A 19,616-nucleotide genomic window follows, 5' to 3' on the forward strand; every position below is an offset into this window, starting at 1 on the left:
TCAAGACACCAGGCTTGTGAGAACTTAACAAGATTGGAAATATTGCCGAAACTCTGAGTAGTGTGTCTCTTCTGATGACGAATGTGCTTCCCGTAGTCGGCTACTTCATCCAGGTCACGTCCAGCAATGTGGGAAGAAGGCAGACATTCAATAAATATGAATGTCATGGCTGATTGCTGTTGAATACTTTTCAGATGGGGAGAATGCTTGAGGCTGAAAGTATTTTGAAGTGATTGTCAAGCTTTTTCTTCTAAACTACTTTTCACCTCTCTGGGCATGGATGGATTTGGCTCTGTTTGCAGCATTTGAACTACCCTTAAGTGAAGCCAGGTGTCTATAATTTAACATACACGGGCCTTGAAGGTTTCAGACATAAGAGTTTTAGTAGCTACCTAAGTTATAAAAGGAAGTAAATCCATAAGACACAACAGGAGAGAGGAGTAAACAATAGCTAAAGTAAAACTGGCTTGTAAAAACAGTGGTGAGTAATCCTAAGAGCAAAGGCCTGCATATCCAGAGAGAATGACCAAAGAAACTGAGTTCTGTGTGCTATTTCATCATCTCTTTAATAGTGGATCAGAGTGTGTGTTTTTATGTGTGAAAAGTAACTAATTTTTTTATTTTCTTCCAATAAGTGAAACATGGATTGTCCCTATTCTTTGGATAAAAAATGGAACAACACAACCTTTAGTCTGGCTAGATCAAAGCAGCAGTAAGTAACAAATTTTAAAAACATCTTTACCTATATGCATATATAAAGGCAGGGAATAAAATATTGAGATGTCTAGCTTTTGAAAAGCTATTCATTTCAAACTAAAATATCATTCTTGTTGAACATAGAGTTTTAAAGAAAAGTATCAAATCAAAAGCCATTATATGTGAAAAATATATAATTACCTGGTAAGAACAATATATATTTTAGAATTCCTTTAATTTTTTGTTTTGTTGGTTTATTGTTTAGAATCGAGTGTGTAGTATTAATAGGTATTAAAATCTTTTTTAAATGTACCATTTCAAATTATTCCCATATTCCTTTATAGAAGTATTCCCTGAAATGCAAGTTTCAGATTCTGACCATGACTGGGTGATTTTGAATTTGAACATGACTGGATATTATAGAGTGAATTATGATAAATTAGGTTGGAAGAAACTAAATCAACAACTTGAAAAGGATCCTAAGGTAAGGTTACTTTTGATACTTTTAATTAAGTGTAATTTATAATGCCTTCTCTAGTGTTTTAGAGGTTGAACATTCTGGTGGGAAGAGATTCCACCTTCATTCCCGCCCCTCACCTCCAGGCATAGAAACGATTTTTTTTTCTTATTCTTAGCAAGTGGAGATTCTGATTAAATGTGTTGTGTGTGTTTTTGGTTTTTTTTTTTTTGGTTTTTTTTTTTTTTTTTGAGACGGAGTCTCACTCTGTCACCCAGGCTGGAGTGCAGTGACGCGATCTCGGCTCACTGCAAGCTCCGCCTCCCGGGTTCACCCCATTCTGCCTCAGCCTTCCAAGCAGCTGGGACTACAGGCGCCTGTCACCACGCCCGGCTAATTTTTTGTATTTTTAGTAGAGACGGAGTTTCACCGTGTTAGCCAGGATGGTTTCGATCTCCTCACCTCGTGATCCACCCGCCTCGGCCTCCCAAAGTGCTGGGATTACAGGCGTGAGCCACCGCGCCGGCCAAATGTGTTGTGTTTTTGAACATTCATTTTGCTTTTCCAAAACAACCTTTCCAGGTAAGAATCAGGATGCATTTTCCTATTAATCATTAGTTTTGTGAGCTTCGGCAAGTTACTTAAAGTCCTGGTTCCATTTCTTCATTTTAAAACGAGAATATTATTATATTTTATTCATCATGAGGATTAGAGATGATGTAGGTGAAAGTATACTTAAAATTTCTAAACCCATAATAGGTAATCAGTAAATCCTGGAAAATACTAATTTTACTTCTAAAAACATATTTCCACTCTCCTTCAGAAGAGAGAAGTTAATTCACAAAACATCAGTAGTCCAATATCACTTTATATTATAAAATAACTGTAAGTAATTACGCAGTGTATAAACACTAAAATGTTGGCCAGCTCTAATCAATCAGATTTTAACTGGATTAAAGTAAATTTCCATGAGTGGAGTTGGACGCCAGCTTAGGAGTCAGTACGGTTGGCTCTGCTGTGACTTGCTGTGAGCCAGTGGGTGGTTCATTTAGACTCCATTTACAAAACTGGAGTGTTGAACTAAAAGATGTCTCTGTGTTTGAAAGTTCTCTGAGACACACAGCAGTCTCTCTAGCATATTGGTTTAGAGCTTAGGTTCTGGATCAGGAAGACTTGTGTTCCTGTTTTGCTCATTGTTTGCCAGATGTATGGCACATTTGAGCCAAATCTCCCCTTTCTAAGAATATGGGGAGAAAAAAAAAAAGCTCTCTTCAGTATTCCTGGAGGTGAGGGGTGGGAATGGAGGTGGAGTCTCTTCCTAACAGAGAGATCAACCATTAAAAGGCTAGAGAAGGCATCCTGGTTGTACCTCAATTTCTTATATGTGTAATGATGGGTGTAATATACCAAACTTAAAGGGTTATCGTGAAGATTAAATAAGTTGATATATGTATTATGTTTAGCAGAGGCCTGACACAATTCAGGGATTCAAAACATGTTCAGTAATTAAAACAAATTATTGGGATTTTGAATAAAGCTACAAAGGCAACTTACAATAATATTTTCTTTTCAAATATTTTCATAGTGTCTAAATTCTTATTACACTTCTAAGGGCGTTCTAAGCCATGAAAGCACGAGGTTATATCATTATAGTAATGATTTATTGAAACCATTGTAGATTTACTTATTGAAAAACAGAGGCAAATTATTTCTACAACATAATTGGTGAGCAAATAAAAGAGAATCTTTATGATTAATATTAATCTAGAAAATGTGTTAGTACTGCCAGAAAAGAAATTAGACTATACCAACTGAAGAATTAAACTTGGCTTGCTCGGACCCTTAAAGAAATGCTGTGAAGATAAAGTTTTTGAACCAAATATATCACAGTGCTGAGAGGTGCTGAAGGTATGATGTAGAAGGCCTTGGGCCCCCTTAGGGACTGAGCTGACAGCAGAGTCCTATGGCCTGGCAATGCCAGGGAGTTCAAACAGAAGTCTAAAGAATTACCCTGGCAATTGGCCCCTGCCGTTCCATGAATATAAAGGGATTTGTTGGTGGCATTCTGTCACATTAGTAAAATCTTAAGATAAATACCATGTGAAAAAATATAGTACCTCAATGTTACCAAAATAGCGCTAAATAATATTTATTTAAGGGCTTCTATGCCAAAAACATCCCTGAAAATAATTTGGATGTTGTAATACAACTTGATGTATACTTGTTTTGGGGAGGCCTTTTAAATTTGGTTGCCTGTTTTATTTTTTAACATGGTATGTTTCAGGAGTATTTTGGCAAAACTCTCTGCCATATTTAAACCTTATGATTGATGTCCAGAGGGTTTATTTATTTAAAAAACAGATGTATGATAAATAAATTATGGGGACTATCCTCAGTAATTATTGTTTCTCTGCAGATAAGTCACGTGAAGGTGCTTTATAGGCATCAGTAATCTTTAAATTGTTGTTATTTTGAAAACTTTACTGAAAAATGTTCTCATCTTCTTCTTGACATATTTGGGTCTAATTCTGCAGGCTATTCCTGTTATTCACAGACTGCAGTTGATTGATGATGCCTTTTCCTTGTCTAAGTGAGTATATTTTCTTCCCTCACGGTTTCAGAATATACCTTGAGACCTTTATAAAAATAATAGCTTCATCACTATGAATTTGATTATTTAGTATATACAGGCCACAACCGATTAAGATTAAGATGAAATTCTGTAGCTGCAATGGAATTTTATAATATAATGAGTTGCTAGAAATAAAAAGACTACCAACTAAGATTTGGCAGTGATTTCTGTTTTCCAAGGGTGATGGCTATAATTTTAATGCGGTCTTGCCTGTATTTTAATATATTGCAGAATTATTTATTTTATTTATATTAGATTTACTCAGTGTAAGATATGCTGCTAAGTGTTTAACCAGGTAAATTAACAAATGTTCAGAATTTAAATTTTCAGGCAATAAAATTAAGGAATATATGTAATAAATTATCTAGTATTTTTTCTCTTTCTTTAGCCAGCCATATTGCTTGAATAAATGTCTACTTATTTTATCCTTCTTTCCTCCTTTTTCCCTCTGTGACTTGCAGTACATTTCCTTGTCTAATACTTGGCTGAAATTCCTCTCTCTGTCTCTAAGATCACCATGACTTTGCTATTATTAACTACATCCTCCTGAAAATGTCATTTTGGCTTCCTGAGGCTCTGATATGCAAACCTGGTTCTCCTCATGTATCTGACTCCTCTTCTACTGCTGTGAGCTTCTTAGGACTAATCATGGTTATATTACTTTCTTCTATCTTTTCTTTGATAACTCATTCACTCTTGGGTTTTGGTAACCATTTTATTACGTATCTGTAGAGTGCCAGCAGATATAAGGTCCTCAGTAAATGTTTGTGGAAGGACATGGTTGATGACTTCCAAATCTACATTGCTACTTATCTTTCCTCCTGTCTTAGGTTTATCCTGTGGTCATACGAATTCAGTGCCTTAAACACTGAACTTCATTTTTGTCTCTACCTTGCTCTTGCTATCAATTTCTCCCTGCATGTCAAAGTTACTCTTCTTTTCATCACCCAAACTTGAAACCTCAGAGATATCCTTGATTCCTCTCTTTGCTTCATCTTACATGCGCAGTCACCAAGTCCTATCTCTTCATTCTTAGAAATGTCTTTTGGAGGCTCACTTTACCACTTTCACTGCTCCCACACTAAGCCAAGCTTTCATCTTCTCTTGCCTGGCCTATTAAATTAGCCTCCAGCCTTCAGTCCTTTTGAATTTCATTCTGTCTTCTTTAACAGTATTGCAATAAAATTGTTAGACATCAATTTCCTTATGCTATTCCAATTGTTTAAATACCCAGAGTACCTTTCCACCTAATCTAAACTCTTCATCCTGACATTCAAGGATCTGCACAGGTTTGAGCCAACTTACCTATTAGGCCCCATTTCTCACTATACACATAGGAAATCCCCTGCCTCAGTTAGCTTCATCGGCCCATCACACTAATTCCCACCTTATCTTATATGTCCTAGGCTGCCTTCCTCTTTTTCTACCTATTTTAATCCTGTGCATCCTTCACTGCTCTTCCCAAGTTTCTCCTCCATGAAGCCTTCCTTGACTTTTCTATCTTATCCCTGACTTTTATATGTGCATATTTTCCTTCTTTGCTACTTTGTAGTATTCACTGCCTTTTCTGGGACCTTTCATTACTGGTTTCTTATGCATAAGTCTCAGCTCTTCATTGAAGCTCCTCAATGGTAGGCAAGTGCAGTGTCATATGTACTACAGGCATACCTCGTTTTATTGTGCTTTGCTTTAAGACTTCACAGATACTGCATTTGTTACAAATTAAAGATTTGTGATAACTCTGAGTCAAGCAAGTCTATCAGCATCATTTTCCAGCAGCATGTGCTCATGTTATGTCTCTGGGTCACATTTTAGTAATTCTTACAAAATTTCAAACTTTTTCATTATTGTTATATCTGTTACAGTAATCTGTGAACAGGAATTGTTGATGTTATGACTGTAATTGTTTTGGGGTGCAATGAATCATGCCTGTATAAGGCAGCAAACTTAATAATTGTGTGTGTTCTGACTGCTCCACTGGCCAGCCATTCCTCCATCTCTCTCCCTCTTCTTTGGCCTTTCCATTCCCTGAAATCAGTAATATTGAAATTAGGGCTGGGTGTGGTGGCTCACGCCTGTAATCCCAGCACTTTGGGAGGCCGAGGTGGGTGGATTACGAAGTCAGGAGATCAAGACCATCCTGGCTAACAGTGCAAACCCCATCTCTACTAAAAATACAAAAAAAAATTAACCAGGCGTGCTGGTGGGCGCCTGTAATCCCAGCTACCCGGGAGGCTGAGGCAGGAGAATGGCATGAACCCAGGAGGCAGAGCTTGCAGTGAGCCGAGATCATGCCGCTGCACTCCAGCGTGGGCGACAGAGCGAGACTCCGTCTAAAAAAATAATAATAATAATGAATAAAATTAGGTCAATTAATAACCCTACAATGGCCTTTAGGGGTTCAAGTGAAACAGGGAGTCCTGCATCTTTCACTTTAAATCAAAACCTAGAAATGATTAAGTTTAGTGAGGAAGGCATGTTGAAATTGAGATAGGCCGAAACTAGGACTCTTGCACCAAACGGCCAAATTGTAGATGCAAAGGATAAGTTCTTGAAGGAAATTAAAAAGTACTACTCCAGTGAACACATGAATGATTAAAAAAAAAAAAGTGAAACAGCCTTATTGCTGATATGGAGAAAGTTTCAGTGATTTGGATAAAAGATCAAACCAGCCACAATATTCCCTTAAACCAAAGCCTAATCCAGAGCAAGGTCCTAACTCTTTTCAATTCTATTAAGGCTAAGAGAGGTGAGGAAGGTGCAGGAAAAGGTGCTAGTTTAAAGCTAGCAGAGGTTAGTTCATGAAGATTAAGGAAAGAAGCCATCTCCATAACAAAGTACAAGGTGAAGCAGCAAATGTTAATGTAGAAATTATAGCAAGTTATCCAGAAGATCTAGCTGAGATAATTGTTAAAATGGCTGCACCAAACAACAGGTTTTTCCGTATGAAACAGTCTTATATTGGAAGAAGATGCCCTCTAGGCCTTTTATAGCTAGAGAGGACAAGTCAATGCCTGGCTTCAAAGTTTCAAAGGATAGGCTGACTCTCTTGTTAGGGGCTAATGCAGCTGGTAGCTTTAAGTTGAAGCCAATGCTCATTTACCATTCTGTAAATCCTAGGGTCCTTAAACATTATGCTAAATCAACTCTGCTTGTGCTCCGTAAGTGGAAAAACAAAGCCTGGATGACAGCACATCTGTTTATAGTATGGTTTGCTGAATATTTTAAGCCCATTGCTTAGATCTACTGCTCAGGAAAAAAAAAGATTCCTTCCAAAATATTACTGCTCATTGATGATGCACTTGGTTACACAAGCACTATGATGGAGATGTGCAAGGAGATTAATGTTGTTTTCATGCCCACTAACACAACATCAATTCTTCAGCCCATGGATCAAGGAGTAGTTTCTACTTTTAACTCTTATTATTTAAGAAATACATTTTGTAAGGCTATAGCTTCCATAGATAATGATCCTTCTGATGAATCTGGCCAAAGTAAATTGAAAATCTTCTGGAAGGGATTCATCATTCCAAATGCCATTATAAACATTTGCAATGCATGAAAGGAGGTAAAAAAAAAATCAATATAAACAGGAGTTTTGAAGAAGTTTTCAATCGTCATTGATGACTTTAAGGGGTTAAGATTTCAGTAGAGGAAGTCACTGCAGATACAGTGGAAATAGCAATAGAACTAGAATTAGAAGTGGAGCCTGAAGATGCGACTGAATTGCTGCAATCTCATGATCAAACTTGAATGGATGAGAAGTTGCTCCTTATGGATGAGCAAGGAAAGTGGTTTCTTGAGAAAGAATCTAATCCTGGTGAAGACACTATGACCATTGTTGAAATGACAACAAAGGATTGAGAATATTATGTATACTTAGTTGTTAAAACAGCAGCAGGATGTGTGAGAGGATTGACTCCAATTTTGAAAGAAGTTTTGCTGTGGGTAAAATGCTATTAAACAGCATCGCATACTACAGAGAAATCTTTTGTGAAAGGAAATTGAGCAATTTGGCAAACTTTATTGTTGCTTATTTTAAGAAATTGCCATAGCCACCTCAGCTTCAGCAACTACCACCCTGATCAGTTAGCAGCCAAGATTATGACTTGCTGAAGGCTCAGATTGTTGTTAGCATTTGTTGACAATAAACTACTTTTAAATTAAGGTGTGCATACTGTTTTTCTTAGACATAATGCCATTGCTACTTAATAGGCTACAGTATAGTGTAAACATAACTTTTATATGCACTGGAAAATAAAAAAAAATTGTGTGACTTGCTTTATTATGATATTCACTTTACTGTGGTCTGGAACAGAATCCACAATATCTCTGAGGTATGCCTGTAGTTGGTTTGCAAATCAGTAGCTGTCAGAGCATTAGATAGAGAATGACTTCTAATTAAAATTTGTTGAATGCAAATTATGCTGTCATAAGAATGCATACAGAATGCATAACTCTTCTATTTCCTAATAATCAGTCCAACATTTGGCCTGAATTTTCTCTAGCCTTCAAGACTTTGGACACTTGAAAGTACCAAATTGAAATGGAAGGCCTGTCAACTTTGCTTGGGTTTCATCCTTTCTATAAGATGGGAATTTACCTTCTCGTTTCTTGACTTATTCACATGCCTTATTGAAGTCATGAATTGAAACATGGAACAAATATCGAACGCATGCAAATTACTTAGCAAGTGAAGGTTTTTTGAGTGTGTGTGTTTTTAAATCAAACAGAAACAATTATATTGAGATTGAAACAGCACTTGAGTTAACCAAGTACCTTGCTGAAGAAGATGAAATTATAGTATGGCATACAGTCTTGGTAAACTTGGTAACCAGGGATCTTGTTTCTGAGGTGAACATCTATGATATATACTCATTATTAAAGGTAATTTCATTCTTTCTTATGTAGTTTTTAAATAAATCCTCTCTTCTTCTTTTCATATTTTAGCCAGCATCTGTGAGACAGATCTTTCCAAAGTAATAGTCTTAGTTCTTAGTTCCATATATATATACATATATATGTGTATATATGTATATATATTCATTTCCTTAACAATGGCTGATTGATCTTAGAAGAAAATACCTTAGTCATAGACCTGGTCTAGGAGATGAGTGAGGTTTGGATGGGTACTTCATTCTTGGTGAAGTGACAGTGTGTCCTAAGAAACCAGAAGTGGATGGAAATTGTACGCCTGGTCTTTTTTAGGGAAAAGGATAGTATTTATTAACAACTATTTTCCTAAGAGATTGTTAGGCAGCCAGAATGAAATGTAACAACTCTGTGTTTATAATTGCAATATTCTGACTCATAGGAACAGCACTTAAATCCACAGAGATATATTCCAGAAAATGTAAAAATTTGAAGATGCTTTTGATATTAGGAAAAGAAAGAGAGAAATTAGAATTACTGAACAGAGAAATGACATGCCATCATAAATGAAAAAAAAAATTTTCCATTGTTAGATCTTAAACAGTAATTATAGGAAAAAATAGCAAAGGTAAAATCAAAGCAAAAGTTAGGTAGCCCTCTTTGGGGAGTTAGGGGTCACACAAACCAAAAAGTATGTTAGGTGATGATTTCAAGTGAATTTCTGGGCCATTCGGAGGGTGAGATCACAAATATGTCTAACGGCCCCAGACTTTCTTTTTCCTAGTGGCCAAAGTACCAGTGGGAATTTAGCTGAGCTTGGGATGGTGATTAATAAAAGAAGGCACTAAAATTTTGGTGGGATTGAGGAGGCTCGTTGATAACATCTGATGACTTGTTCTGGGTAAAGAAGTAAAACTAATATTTGTTTTTAAAGAATTTCAATGAACAGCAGCTAGTTAATTCTTAGGGATGTATTAGTAAACGTCTAACTTTTATAATTTTATATTTACCAGCTGATAGCTTATATTTATTTCAAAATTAGGGCTTCAGTTTGTCCAGGACATAAACCAGTTCTTTTTTTTTTGAGGAATGTATACTTAGCATGGATGTTTTATGGTAGAAAGACTATTTTATATTTTTACATTTCTTCTCTATTTTGAACATAACTGGAAATGTATGGGATGATGTTAAATGATAATTATAGCTAATATTTTTTGAGTTCTTGCTTTGTGCCAGGCAATGTGCTTGCAATATATTATTTAATCCTCATAATACACTGTAACATTGGTATTATGGTAAACCACATTTTATGAAAAATGGAACTAAACCCAAAGAGATTAAAAAATAAACCAGTTATATATTTAGTAACAGATAAAGATAATTTCTGAAGAAATATCTGCCACTTGTCTATCAATGTCTTTTCAGATAAATAAATAGAAACACAGTGAAAATTCAGTGTTTGCAAGCCAGAACTAACAGTGTATTTTCTTTGTTGTTTATAGAGGTACCTATTAAAGAGACTTAATTTAATATGGAACATTTATTCAACTATAATTCGTGAAAACATGTTGGCATTACAAGATGACTACTTAGCTCTGTAAGTATGTTTTCAGAAGTGATGATTGAATAAAATGCATTCATATTAATAGGCTTCCAGAAGTAATAAAATAAAATCTTCATATCTGTTATTCACTGAGAGATTTTATATGCTATTATTATTTGAGAACAATAGCTCAGAGGTTGGTGGGCTACATGTATTCTAACAGAAGTTAGTCGTTTGAGATCTTAATTTACCTGCAAAGCACGTGCATGTACACATAGGAGCTTATAGCTCTATATTCTCAAAGCCTAGACTACTGGTTGAAATTATAAATGTGTCCTACTATTGGGGAAGATGTGCTAAGCAAAGCTAGCCCATACCAGTGAGTTGAAGGACATGGGAAAGCCACAGGGGAAAAGGTCCCCTCTGTATATTATTATTAACAGAAATTCAGTCATTATGCAGATAAGATGAAGTAGGTTGACAGTGATATAGATCAGTCACTGCTATAGATCTGTGAGCACAAGTTAGTTTCACAAACGACTTTCATATTACTGGTTTGGTGAGGAGAGTAAGCATATTGTCATGGTGGTCTAGGAAGGAGGCAAGAGGCAAAATGGGGTGGTAGTATTTCTGTCTTCCTTGTGCCGTAAGTTTTGTGTGTAGGATGGTCTCTAGATATAGGGAGGGACTCTGTAGCCAATAACAGTATAGGGATTACACCTACAACTTCTGGTCAACATCAAGTTCAAATCAATTAGATCAAGCAAGAAATACAAAATACACAAAGTATGATTATTCTGTCTCAATAGTACTCTTCTGGGAGGGCAGAAATTTTAGTGCTAAGGGATGTGATTAGAAGGACATAAAATGTAATGGATGAGTAGGTGGACAACGGTAAGGACTAGCTGGGATCGAGAGTGGTTAGGCAATTTGTATGAATGAGTGGGAAGGCAAAAGTGTGCTCAATCAGGCAGCACATTTGTTAACCAGACATTTCCTTGGCTCTCCTAAATTGGACTGAAGTAGCCTACTTTTTATAGCATCCCAGGGACAGTTCTCTTCAGAGCAGCTCTAGGGAGTTAGACTGCACTTCCACAGAACTCCAGCTTGTTGCCACCAGCTTGAGATTGGGATGGGTGAGGAGAGGGAGTGAGTAGAGTATGTAAATGAATGCCTAGAACTGTCTCTCAGAGGATCTCCACCCTTGCACATTCCTCTTCAGCTTATCAGAAGGTCAGGCCAGGCTGGGTTGAAACTGGAGGATGGAGTAACAGAGATTTGGCGCTTGCATTTTCTGGAAACTTATGGCCAATTTGGATTTCTTTACCCTGACCCCAAACCTGGAGTAGGGACTACAAGGCATCACTTACCTGGATTTATTATTGGTCTTCACTGTATTCTTTTGAACTTATTTTGTTTTGAAGTACAGTGTAGACCCCTGCTCAGCTGTAAAAACAAACCAAACCAACCAAACATCTTTATTCTTTTTCTGAACATGTATATAACAGCCAGGAGGAGTAGAAGAAACACATTAAGGCAAAAGAAAACAAATTGTAGAAGGGGAGAAATGAACTATTCCGTTTCCCTTTCTTGTATAGAGAAAGAACTTTATTTTAAAGTCTATTAGATTAGATATTCTAAAATCATTTTTTATCCATAAGGCAATTCTAGTAAAAGACAGGAAAAATAAATTGACAACAGCTGTGGAGAGTGTGTACACCCATGTGTGTTTGAGAGAGATGAAGGGTGGCAGTAATTTGTTTCTAACTTTCAAAAAATACTGGCCTTAGGAGCTCTTTTTGGTGCCTAAGAGCCTCTCAGTAAATATTTCTCTGAATCTTAAATTCATCTGTCATCCACAAAAAACAATTTTTTAAAACAAACCTGATGTCATTGAAAGGATATTTAAAAATACTCATCTTTTTATGAAACACATATTCTTGGAGGCAGAGAAAATGAAGATGGTAATGCAAAATAAACTGTTTTTCTTTGACTTTTTCTTCAAGAATATCACTGGAAAAACTTTTTGTAACTGCGTGTTGGTTGGGCCTTGAAGACTGCCTTCAGCTGTCAAAAGAACTTTTCGCAAAATGGGTGGACCATCCAGAAAATGAGTAAGAGTAATATCATAATTCCTCTTGTTTTTGTCCTATTTTAGCACCAGCAATTTCCCTTTTTGATGTACTCACTGTGGGAATGAGTGTTTTGCTTTCACTTGGTTAGGCGCTCTCTTCTGCTATTCTCTTCAAATACTTGTTTAAAAAACCAGTGTTTAATATGGGTCTGTGTATAACAATAGACTAGAATTTATACAATGAATTGTCACCTAGGACCTCTCGTTGCCAAAGCACTCTCCCAATAAGCACTTACTTTGAGCTGTCTATGCTTGTTTTGAGTCTTAATAGGTTGTTCTTTATGATTGTTTATGATTGTTATATCTATGAGTGCAGCAGAGCACCTCTCTCTCCATCTCTCTCTTAGTTTGTTGCCTCACTGAGCTCTGAGACTCTCATTTTGGTTTTATTACCTTTAATATACCACCTCAGATGGACTCTTAGGAAACATGATAATGAGATATAAGACCAACTTGTATTATCAATATACTCTATACTATTCTAATTTACTTCTTTCTTAAAGCCCCTTAGTTTGGAATTTGATGATCTCTTCTCACGGAATTAATGCTAATGACAGTTCTGATAATTGCCTCTCTAGATTCCTACTTTTGACCTTTATATCTGTGACTATAAATATTTTTTCTAGATTCATACTTCTAAAATATGATAACCTGGGTAAACATAACTACTATGAAAAATATCATTTTATGTTATATTTTACAGAATACCTTATCCAATTAAAGATGTGGTTTTATGTTATGGCATTGCCTTGGGAAGTGATAAAGAGTGGGACATCTTGTTAAATACTTACACTAATACAACAAACAAAGTAGAAAAGATTCAACTTGCTTATGCAATGAGCTGCAGCAAAGACCCATGGATACTTAACAGGTGATTATGGTCAACTTACCTTGAAAGTTTCTGGTAGAGGAATTAAATTAATAAAAGAAAAAAATAGAAATGTGCAAATGTAAGTATTAAAACAATGCGTATTTGTGCTTCACTACCTTAGAACCATGGAATTTTGATTTTGTTTATTTAAATTAACTCTTTATGTTGGATGTTTAAAATGTATTTTTTGAAAATGCACTTTTGCAGATATATGGAGTATGCCATCAGCACATCTCCATTCACTTCTAATGAAACAAATATAATTGAGGTTGTGGCAGCATCTGAAGTTGGCCGGTATGTCGCAAAAGACTTCTTAGTCAACAACTGGCAAGCTGTGAGTAAAAGGTAAGAAGGAAAGTGAGACCTTTCTTTCATTTAGGTCACTGGTTTGGCACTGGAAGCTCAGCTTTAGTCTAGCTAGGCCACAAACGTCCTTTGCATTGACTAGAAAAGTGATCATTTTTCCTTTATTTAGTCTCACTACAAACTGCCTGTATTATAGAAGAGCAATACATGAACTTTTAACTATGGCTTGAATATTTTTATCTTTTAGTTGACAACATGCCATACTCATAAAACAGATGCCTATTCTACTTCTGGTAAATTTGCCTTAGTTCACTTTTCTTGCACATTCTGCTACAAAAAGTGTTTCAGACTCAAATTAATTTGCTTTCTACATCTTATGTATTTATTTTTAGAGCTTAGTTTATATTCAGCAGTTTTGCTCAATTTTGCTAATAGTTTTGTTTGAATAGACTGTTGCATTATTTATGGATAGTAAGAAGGAATAAAAGTTCAACTTAGTAATTAAAATTGTATTTATAGTCAAGATGACACAGGAATATTTACTTAGTTCTTTGTACATCTGAATATTTAATTATCACTAATTAAACAGACATATTTGACATGATAATATGTATGTCACTAGTCCTCATGTAATGATGAAGGTAGTATAAAATTATAAGTAAAAAATGCTTATGCCAAATTAAATTTTATATTAATGGTGTGGAAAGTATTTATACTGAATTTGCTAAAATGTGACTGATCACTAACAAGTTAGCACTTAGTTTTTCTCATGCACGTTCCACTGGATGCTCCTTTGAAGATAGGGATGATAAGCCTTCTGGGACAGATAGAGACAATAGCTCAATCAGTTCTGAAATTGTTTTAACCCTCACTTTTGCAGACTCACAGTGCATTTTAGCGTTATGAAGTCTACAAGAAGCCCTGCAGAAGGAAACCTAGAGTTTTCCATACAGTTTGACTACATAGCGTCTTCTAGGTGGAGTTCTTCCAAACTCCAGCTTGGGTTATGCTGATGTAAACAAAACGTCATTTTGCCAGTAGACCAGTTGTTCCAGAAGAAAGACTGATGGGAGAAACAAAATTTTCCAACCCTCTCATTTGGCTCTGGAACTAAAAAAAATACCCGTTAGTTAACATTTAGGCCTTGTGTTCTTCTTCTGTAGAATAATAGATGTATTTGATAAATTCTAAGATTCTTTCTATTAATAAAAAGTTTTAGTTCTTCTACATCAAGGTGCAGTTCAAATTGTTATTGGAGATGTAAAAGGATTAGGACTTGGTATCTGATAAATGCTGTAGAGGAGAGATGGCAAGGGCTTTTGGGGATTTAAGGGGAAGAAAGGGATGTGCATGTGATTTGAACAAGCACAGATGCAAATCTCCTCCTTCTACCTGGAGGACAGAACACCAGGAAATGCCTGGAGGCAGAGTTGGGAGGCCAACTTGGGACTAGTCACATTAACTGGCAGGAGCTTAGAGCACTGGAGAGGAGATAGGAGTGGGAAGGTAAGCTGAGTCTCAGAGAGAAGGACAGGTGATAACAGGCCTTGAATGTCATGTGAAGGAGTTTTATTTTGTTTGCTCTTCATTGGTGATGTCTTGTTTCTAACTGGTGTCGTATGTGAAGCACACACAGGCTGTCCTGATTATGACAGTGTGTTAACCCTATTGGAGGTCAATTCTAGAATTGGGGGATGGGGATAGACTTACCTAGAGCAGTATAGCAAAGTGGTGGTTTCTTCCTCTAAGAACTATGGAAAGTGTCTCTTCATTACTGTCCTTTGTCCTTTTATTTATTGTGCTTTAGTTTTTCATGTATTCACTAGAGATATGTTATATCAAAGAGTTAAGGCAATAGAATCTAGAATCAGATCAATCTTAGGATGAGGAGAGTGCTAAATATGTAACCTTAAACAAGATTTTTAACCGAAGCTTCAGCTTTCTCATTCATAAAATGAAGATAATAATGAATAGGCTTTAAGATAATTTAATAATGTGCTATTTAAAGTGATTGGTACATAATAAATGTTTAATGTTCATTATTATTATCTTACTGAGATAATATGATGTATCTGCTTTATTACAAGTCCCTATATCATTCACTTTATTTCTTTTTCTCAATATTGTCAATTTCCATTTTTATGAAATTTATAACATCCCTCAGCAGTATTAGAGTCTCATGTTTAGAATGAAACACACATTAATGTTGTTCTTTAAAATAACATGTTTAGTCTAGGCATGGTGGCTCACACCTATAATTCCAGCACTTTGGGAGGCCAAGGCAGGAGGATCACTTTAGCCCAGGAGTTTGAGACCAGCCTGGGCAATATAGAAAGACTCTATTTCTACCAGAAATTTAAAAAATAAAATAATGTGTTTATGTATGCAATAATTACAGTTTTCAGAGACACCCATAAAATAATTGCCAATTAATAACCAAGACTCAGAAGTTAAATTACTTAAAGTCAATTCCTAGTAAATAAAAGAACTTGAAATAGAACCTGTGTCCCCTGGCTCTGATTCCCAGCTCTCTATTTACTTTCTCCTAAGTAAGAAAATGCATACTTCTTAATTATTTATTTTATGAGAGTACTACTGAAAATATTTAATCTTTTAATGTGTTCTTAACTAATGCCTCATCTACATTTTCGGTGGCTCATGCCTGTAATAATCCCAGCACTTTGGGAGGCTGAGGCAGGCAGATCACCTGAGGTCAGGAGTTCATGACCAGCCTGACCAACATCGAGAAACCCCATCTCTACTAAAAATACAAAAGTAGCCAGGCATGGTGGCACATGCCTGTAATCCTAGCTACTCAGGAAGCTGAGGCAGGAGAATCACTTGTACCTGGGAGGTGCAGGTTGCAGTGAGCCGAGATCACACCATTGCCCTCCAGCCTGGGTAGGCAACAAGAACAAAACTCCATCTCAAAAAAAAAAAAAAAAAAGATATGCTATATCTTTTAAACATTTTGAGATGCCAAGATTTGTTCAAATATTTTAAATTTGTTTTACTTAGAAAGCTCATCTTATGACGTGATTTATTTATCTCAATTCCAGAAAATGTTTAAATAAATGAAGTGGCTTTTCAGTTGATTTTTAAGAAATTAATAAACTTAATTTTTTAAGGTAGTTTTAAGTTCACAGCAAAATTAAGCAGACAGAGTTCCCATATATCCCTGTCCCCACACAGGCACAACCTCCCTCTCTATCAACATCCTGCATCAGAGCCACACATTTACAGTCACAAGTTGATTAACAACAGTAATACATTCTGAGAAATGCATCCTTAGGTGATTTAGTCATTGTGTGAGCAGCATACACTGTACTTACACAAACCTAGATGGTAGAGACTACTACACACCTGGGCTCTATGGTATAGTCTATTGCTCCTAGGTTACAAACCTGTACAGCATGTTACTGAATACTGGAAGCAGTAGTAACACAACGGCAAGTATTTGTGTATTTAAACATATCTAAACATAGAAAAGATAATGTGCTAAAAGGCATTGTGCTACAGTGTTACAATGACTATGACATTGCTAGGGGATAGGAATTTTTCAGCTCCTTTTTAATCTTGTAGGACCTCCCTCATACATATTGTCCATTGTTGACTGAAACATTGTTATGTGACTCATAGCTGTACTATAATTGATGAATATAATCAGGCACGTCATTATCACCCAAAGTCCCTAGTTTACAACAGGGTTCACTCTTGGTGTTGCACATTCTATGGGTGCTAATGTATTAATGTATAATGATGCATATTCACCATTGTAGCATCATACAGAATACTTTCATCCTTCCCTCTGCCCATAGTCAGTTGCTTTTTTATGAAAATGTTTGAATAATCTACTTCTTATTCCAGAAGATTTCATTTTATTTTTGTTTTTGCTTTTTAATGTGTTGAGTTTTTGGTTGCTGGTTTGGTCTTGGCTGGGGGAGCTAGAACCATCATGAGTACGAGCAGAGGGGCTTTGCACCCCTCCTGTAAGGTGGTATCTTGCTGGGATCTTGTGCTTCATTTCTACAGGGTGAAAGACAGACTGGCAGAGGCAGCTTGCCTAAATGCAAAAACAAACAAGTACCATCTCATGTCCAGCTTGGCCCCGGGCATGAAGTGACCAGTGCTGTGGTTTTGAGTATATCTTTCCCTCGTCTCAGAGCACTCATGGGCATGTGTCTCACACTGACACGCAGGCAAGCTCACAGACATCATCTCCACACCAAGGCACATGCTGGAGCTGAGTACATCACCAATAGCAGTGCAGGAACCGCTGTTCCTTTCAGCCAGGCCCAGAATTCTTCCTAGGAAGCCTACTCTGGAAATACATTTTGGAATATTTGATTAAAGAAAACAACTTTTGGCTTGGTCTTGCCCCTCACTCTCATGTACAGGGCATTGCACTGGTTGGTGTGGGAAAATTTAGTTAATTATTGGACCAAAGATGATCTCTTGAATACTCATTCCAATGAGAAAGACTCCATTGGTCATAAGGCTATCTTTCAAGTTACGGAAAAGTCAGTAGGTACACATAGCTATGAATAGGTCCTATGAAAGCATGTGAATAGGGATGAAGCAATAGTATTTTTGCGACTTTTCATTGGGTGTGGTAGAAGCATTATTTGTGCCGTTATCATCTCTGTTAAATGGGCTTCACAGCATACAGAAAAACCAGTTTTATTTGAATATAGAATACAGAGCATGATCAGTTTTAAACTCAACCTATCCAAAATGAATCTTACCCTCTTCACTAAGCACTTGATTTTTTTTCTCCACATGTTATTATATTGCTTAAAGTCTTAAGCTTAAAAACTTGGAATTGTTTTCACTTCTACTTGGTTGTATTTCATGATGGGGAACACAGCCAAAAAGGCTAAACAGGAGCACAAGCAAAGTGAGAAGTTATCAGAGTGGCGGGTCCAAGCACTGGGGGGCTTGTTCGCATGGCATGGATCACGCTGGATGCCTTGGTGTTCCCATGCTTGCCTCGTGGCCATCCTTGCCAGAAGGAATCTGACACGGCAGAGGACATGAAGGGAGGGGTAATGTGAGAAGAGGGAGAGGCAGAAAGGTGAGCCAGACTGGAGTACCCAAATCACTGTTCCCACACTAACGTTAGATGTTATCAACTTTTTAAAAAGGATTACTATATTGACTCATATTGGCTTTTGACTTCATATTAATTAGAATGTATTTTGAACACCGGTGGGGGTAAACTGTTTGTAATGCAGTTTTGTTGAGTAATATTTGAAAGAGATTGCTCTCTCAACAAGAATGATAAATCATCTCTGTTTCAAAAATAACCCCTCTTGAAGTTGACAAGAACAGGAAGGGATGAAGTGTGCCAGGTAATCTAATAGGTGCTTCCATATACATTTTCTCATTTATGCACCAGAACAATGCTTCTAAGTATCTGTTATTCTCCATTTTTACAATTTATAAATTGCCCAAGGTAATGTCAAATCCAGCCCTGCCTCCTCGGGTAATCTTTCTCCTGTGTCTGGCAGAAATTCACACATTTAACACCATAGGTAGGTTTCCTCTGTTTTCCATTTTTATTTTTAAGGTTGGAATTTGGGTTCTTTGAAACTCAAATTTCTTGAGTCATTTTATAGGTTTTTGCTGCCTAGCTGGCCAATTAAAATAGAGGACTAAGAAATGTTTCTTCTTTCTTCATAGAAACAGTTTCGCTTGCCTCAATTATATGCAGAGGTATATTGTCCTTCACGTTGCTCAGGTAGACCCAGTGTAAGTTACAGCTAGGAAGTTAGAAAAACAGCAGCACTATTTTCTCTCACCTTTATTAGTAAAATTTGCCAAAGTTAACTCATATCATTTTTAATTTCAAGTACATATTTTTGAAGTAAATCAATTGTATGTATTAACTATTCAACTATCTCTTGGTCATTCCATTATAATAACCCTATTTTAATTTTTCTTTCTTTTTTAATGCACCCAAAAGTCTTTTATTTACTTTTTTAACTACAGCCACACTTTGAGCAGGTAAGTGTCTGCTGTTTTTTCATAGCAATACTTCACAGCTATTTTAAGATTTTTCTTTTTCTAGATATTCAGGGACACTAAACTAGAGGGGAAGTTTCC

The 19,616-nt window shown here is 36.4% G+C and overlaps 1 protein-coding gene across 1 annotated transcript in view; it reads left to right on the forward strand.

Moving 5' to 3' along the window:
- The window catches only part of LVRN (laeverin), a 67,805-nt gene that overhangs the window by 42,428 nt on the left and 5,761 nt on the right, over positions 1–19,616 (forward strand). The window contains exons 11-18 of the mRNA XM_002815800.5: positions 636–712; positions 1,041–1,180; positions 3,688–3,743; positions 8,519–8,672; positions 10,160–10,254; positions 12,207–12,314; positions 13,038–13,205; positions 13,413–13,550. Coding sequence (XP_002815846.1) covers positions 636–712; positions 1,041–1,180; positions 3,688–3,743; positions 8,519–8,672; positions 10,160–10,254; positions 12,207–12,314; positions 13,038–13,205; positions 13,413–13,550 — 936 coding nt within the window. The remainder of the gene's footprint in view (positions 1–635; positions 713–1,040; positions 1,181–3,687; positions 3,744–8,518; positions 8,673–10,159; positions 10,255–12,206; positions 12,315–13,037; positions 13,206–13,412; positions 13,551–19,616) is intronic.

Source organism: Pongo abelii, chromosome 4 (genome assembly GCF_028885655.2).
Source record: "Pongo abelii isolate AG06213 chromosome 4, NHGRI_mPonAbe1-v2.0_pri, whole genome shotgun sequence".
In the NCBI taxonomy this organism is placed as follows: domain Eukaryota; kingdom Metazoa; phylum Chordata; class Mammalia; order Primates; family Hominidae; genus Pongo; species Pongo abelii.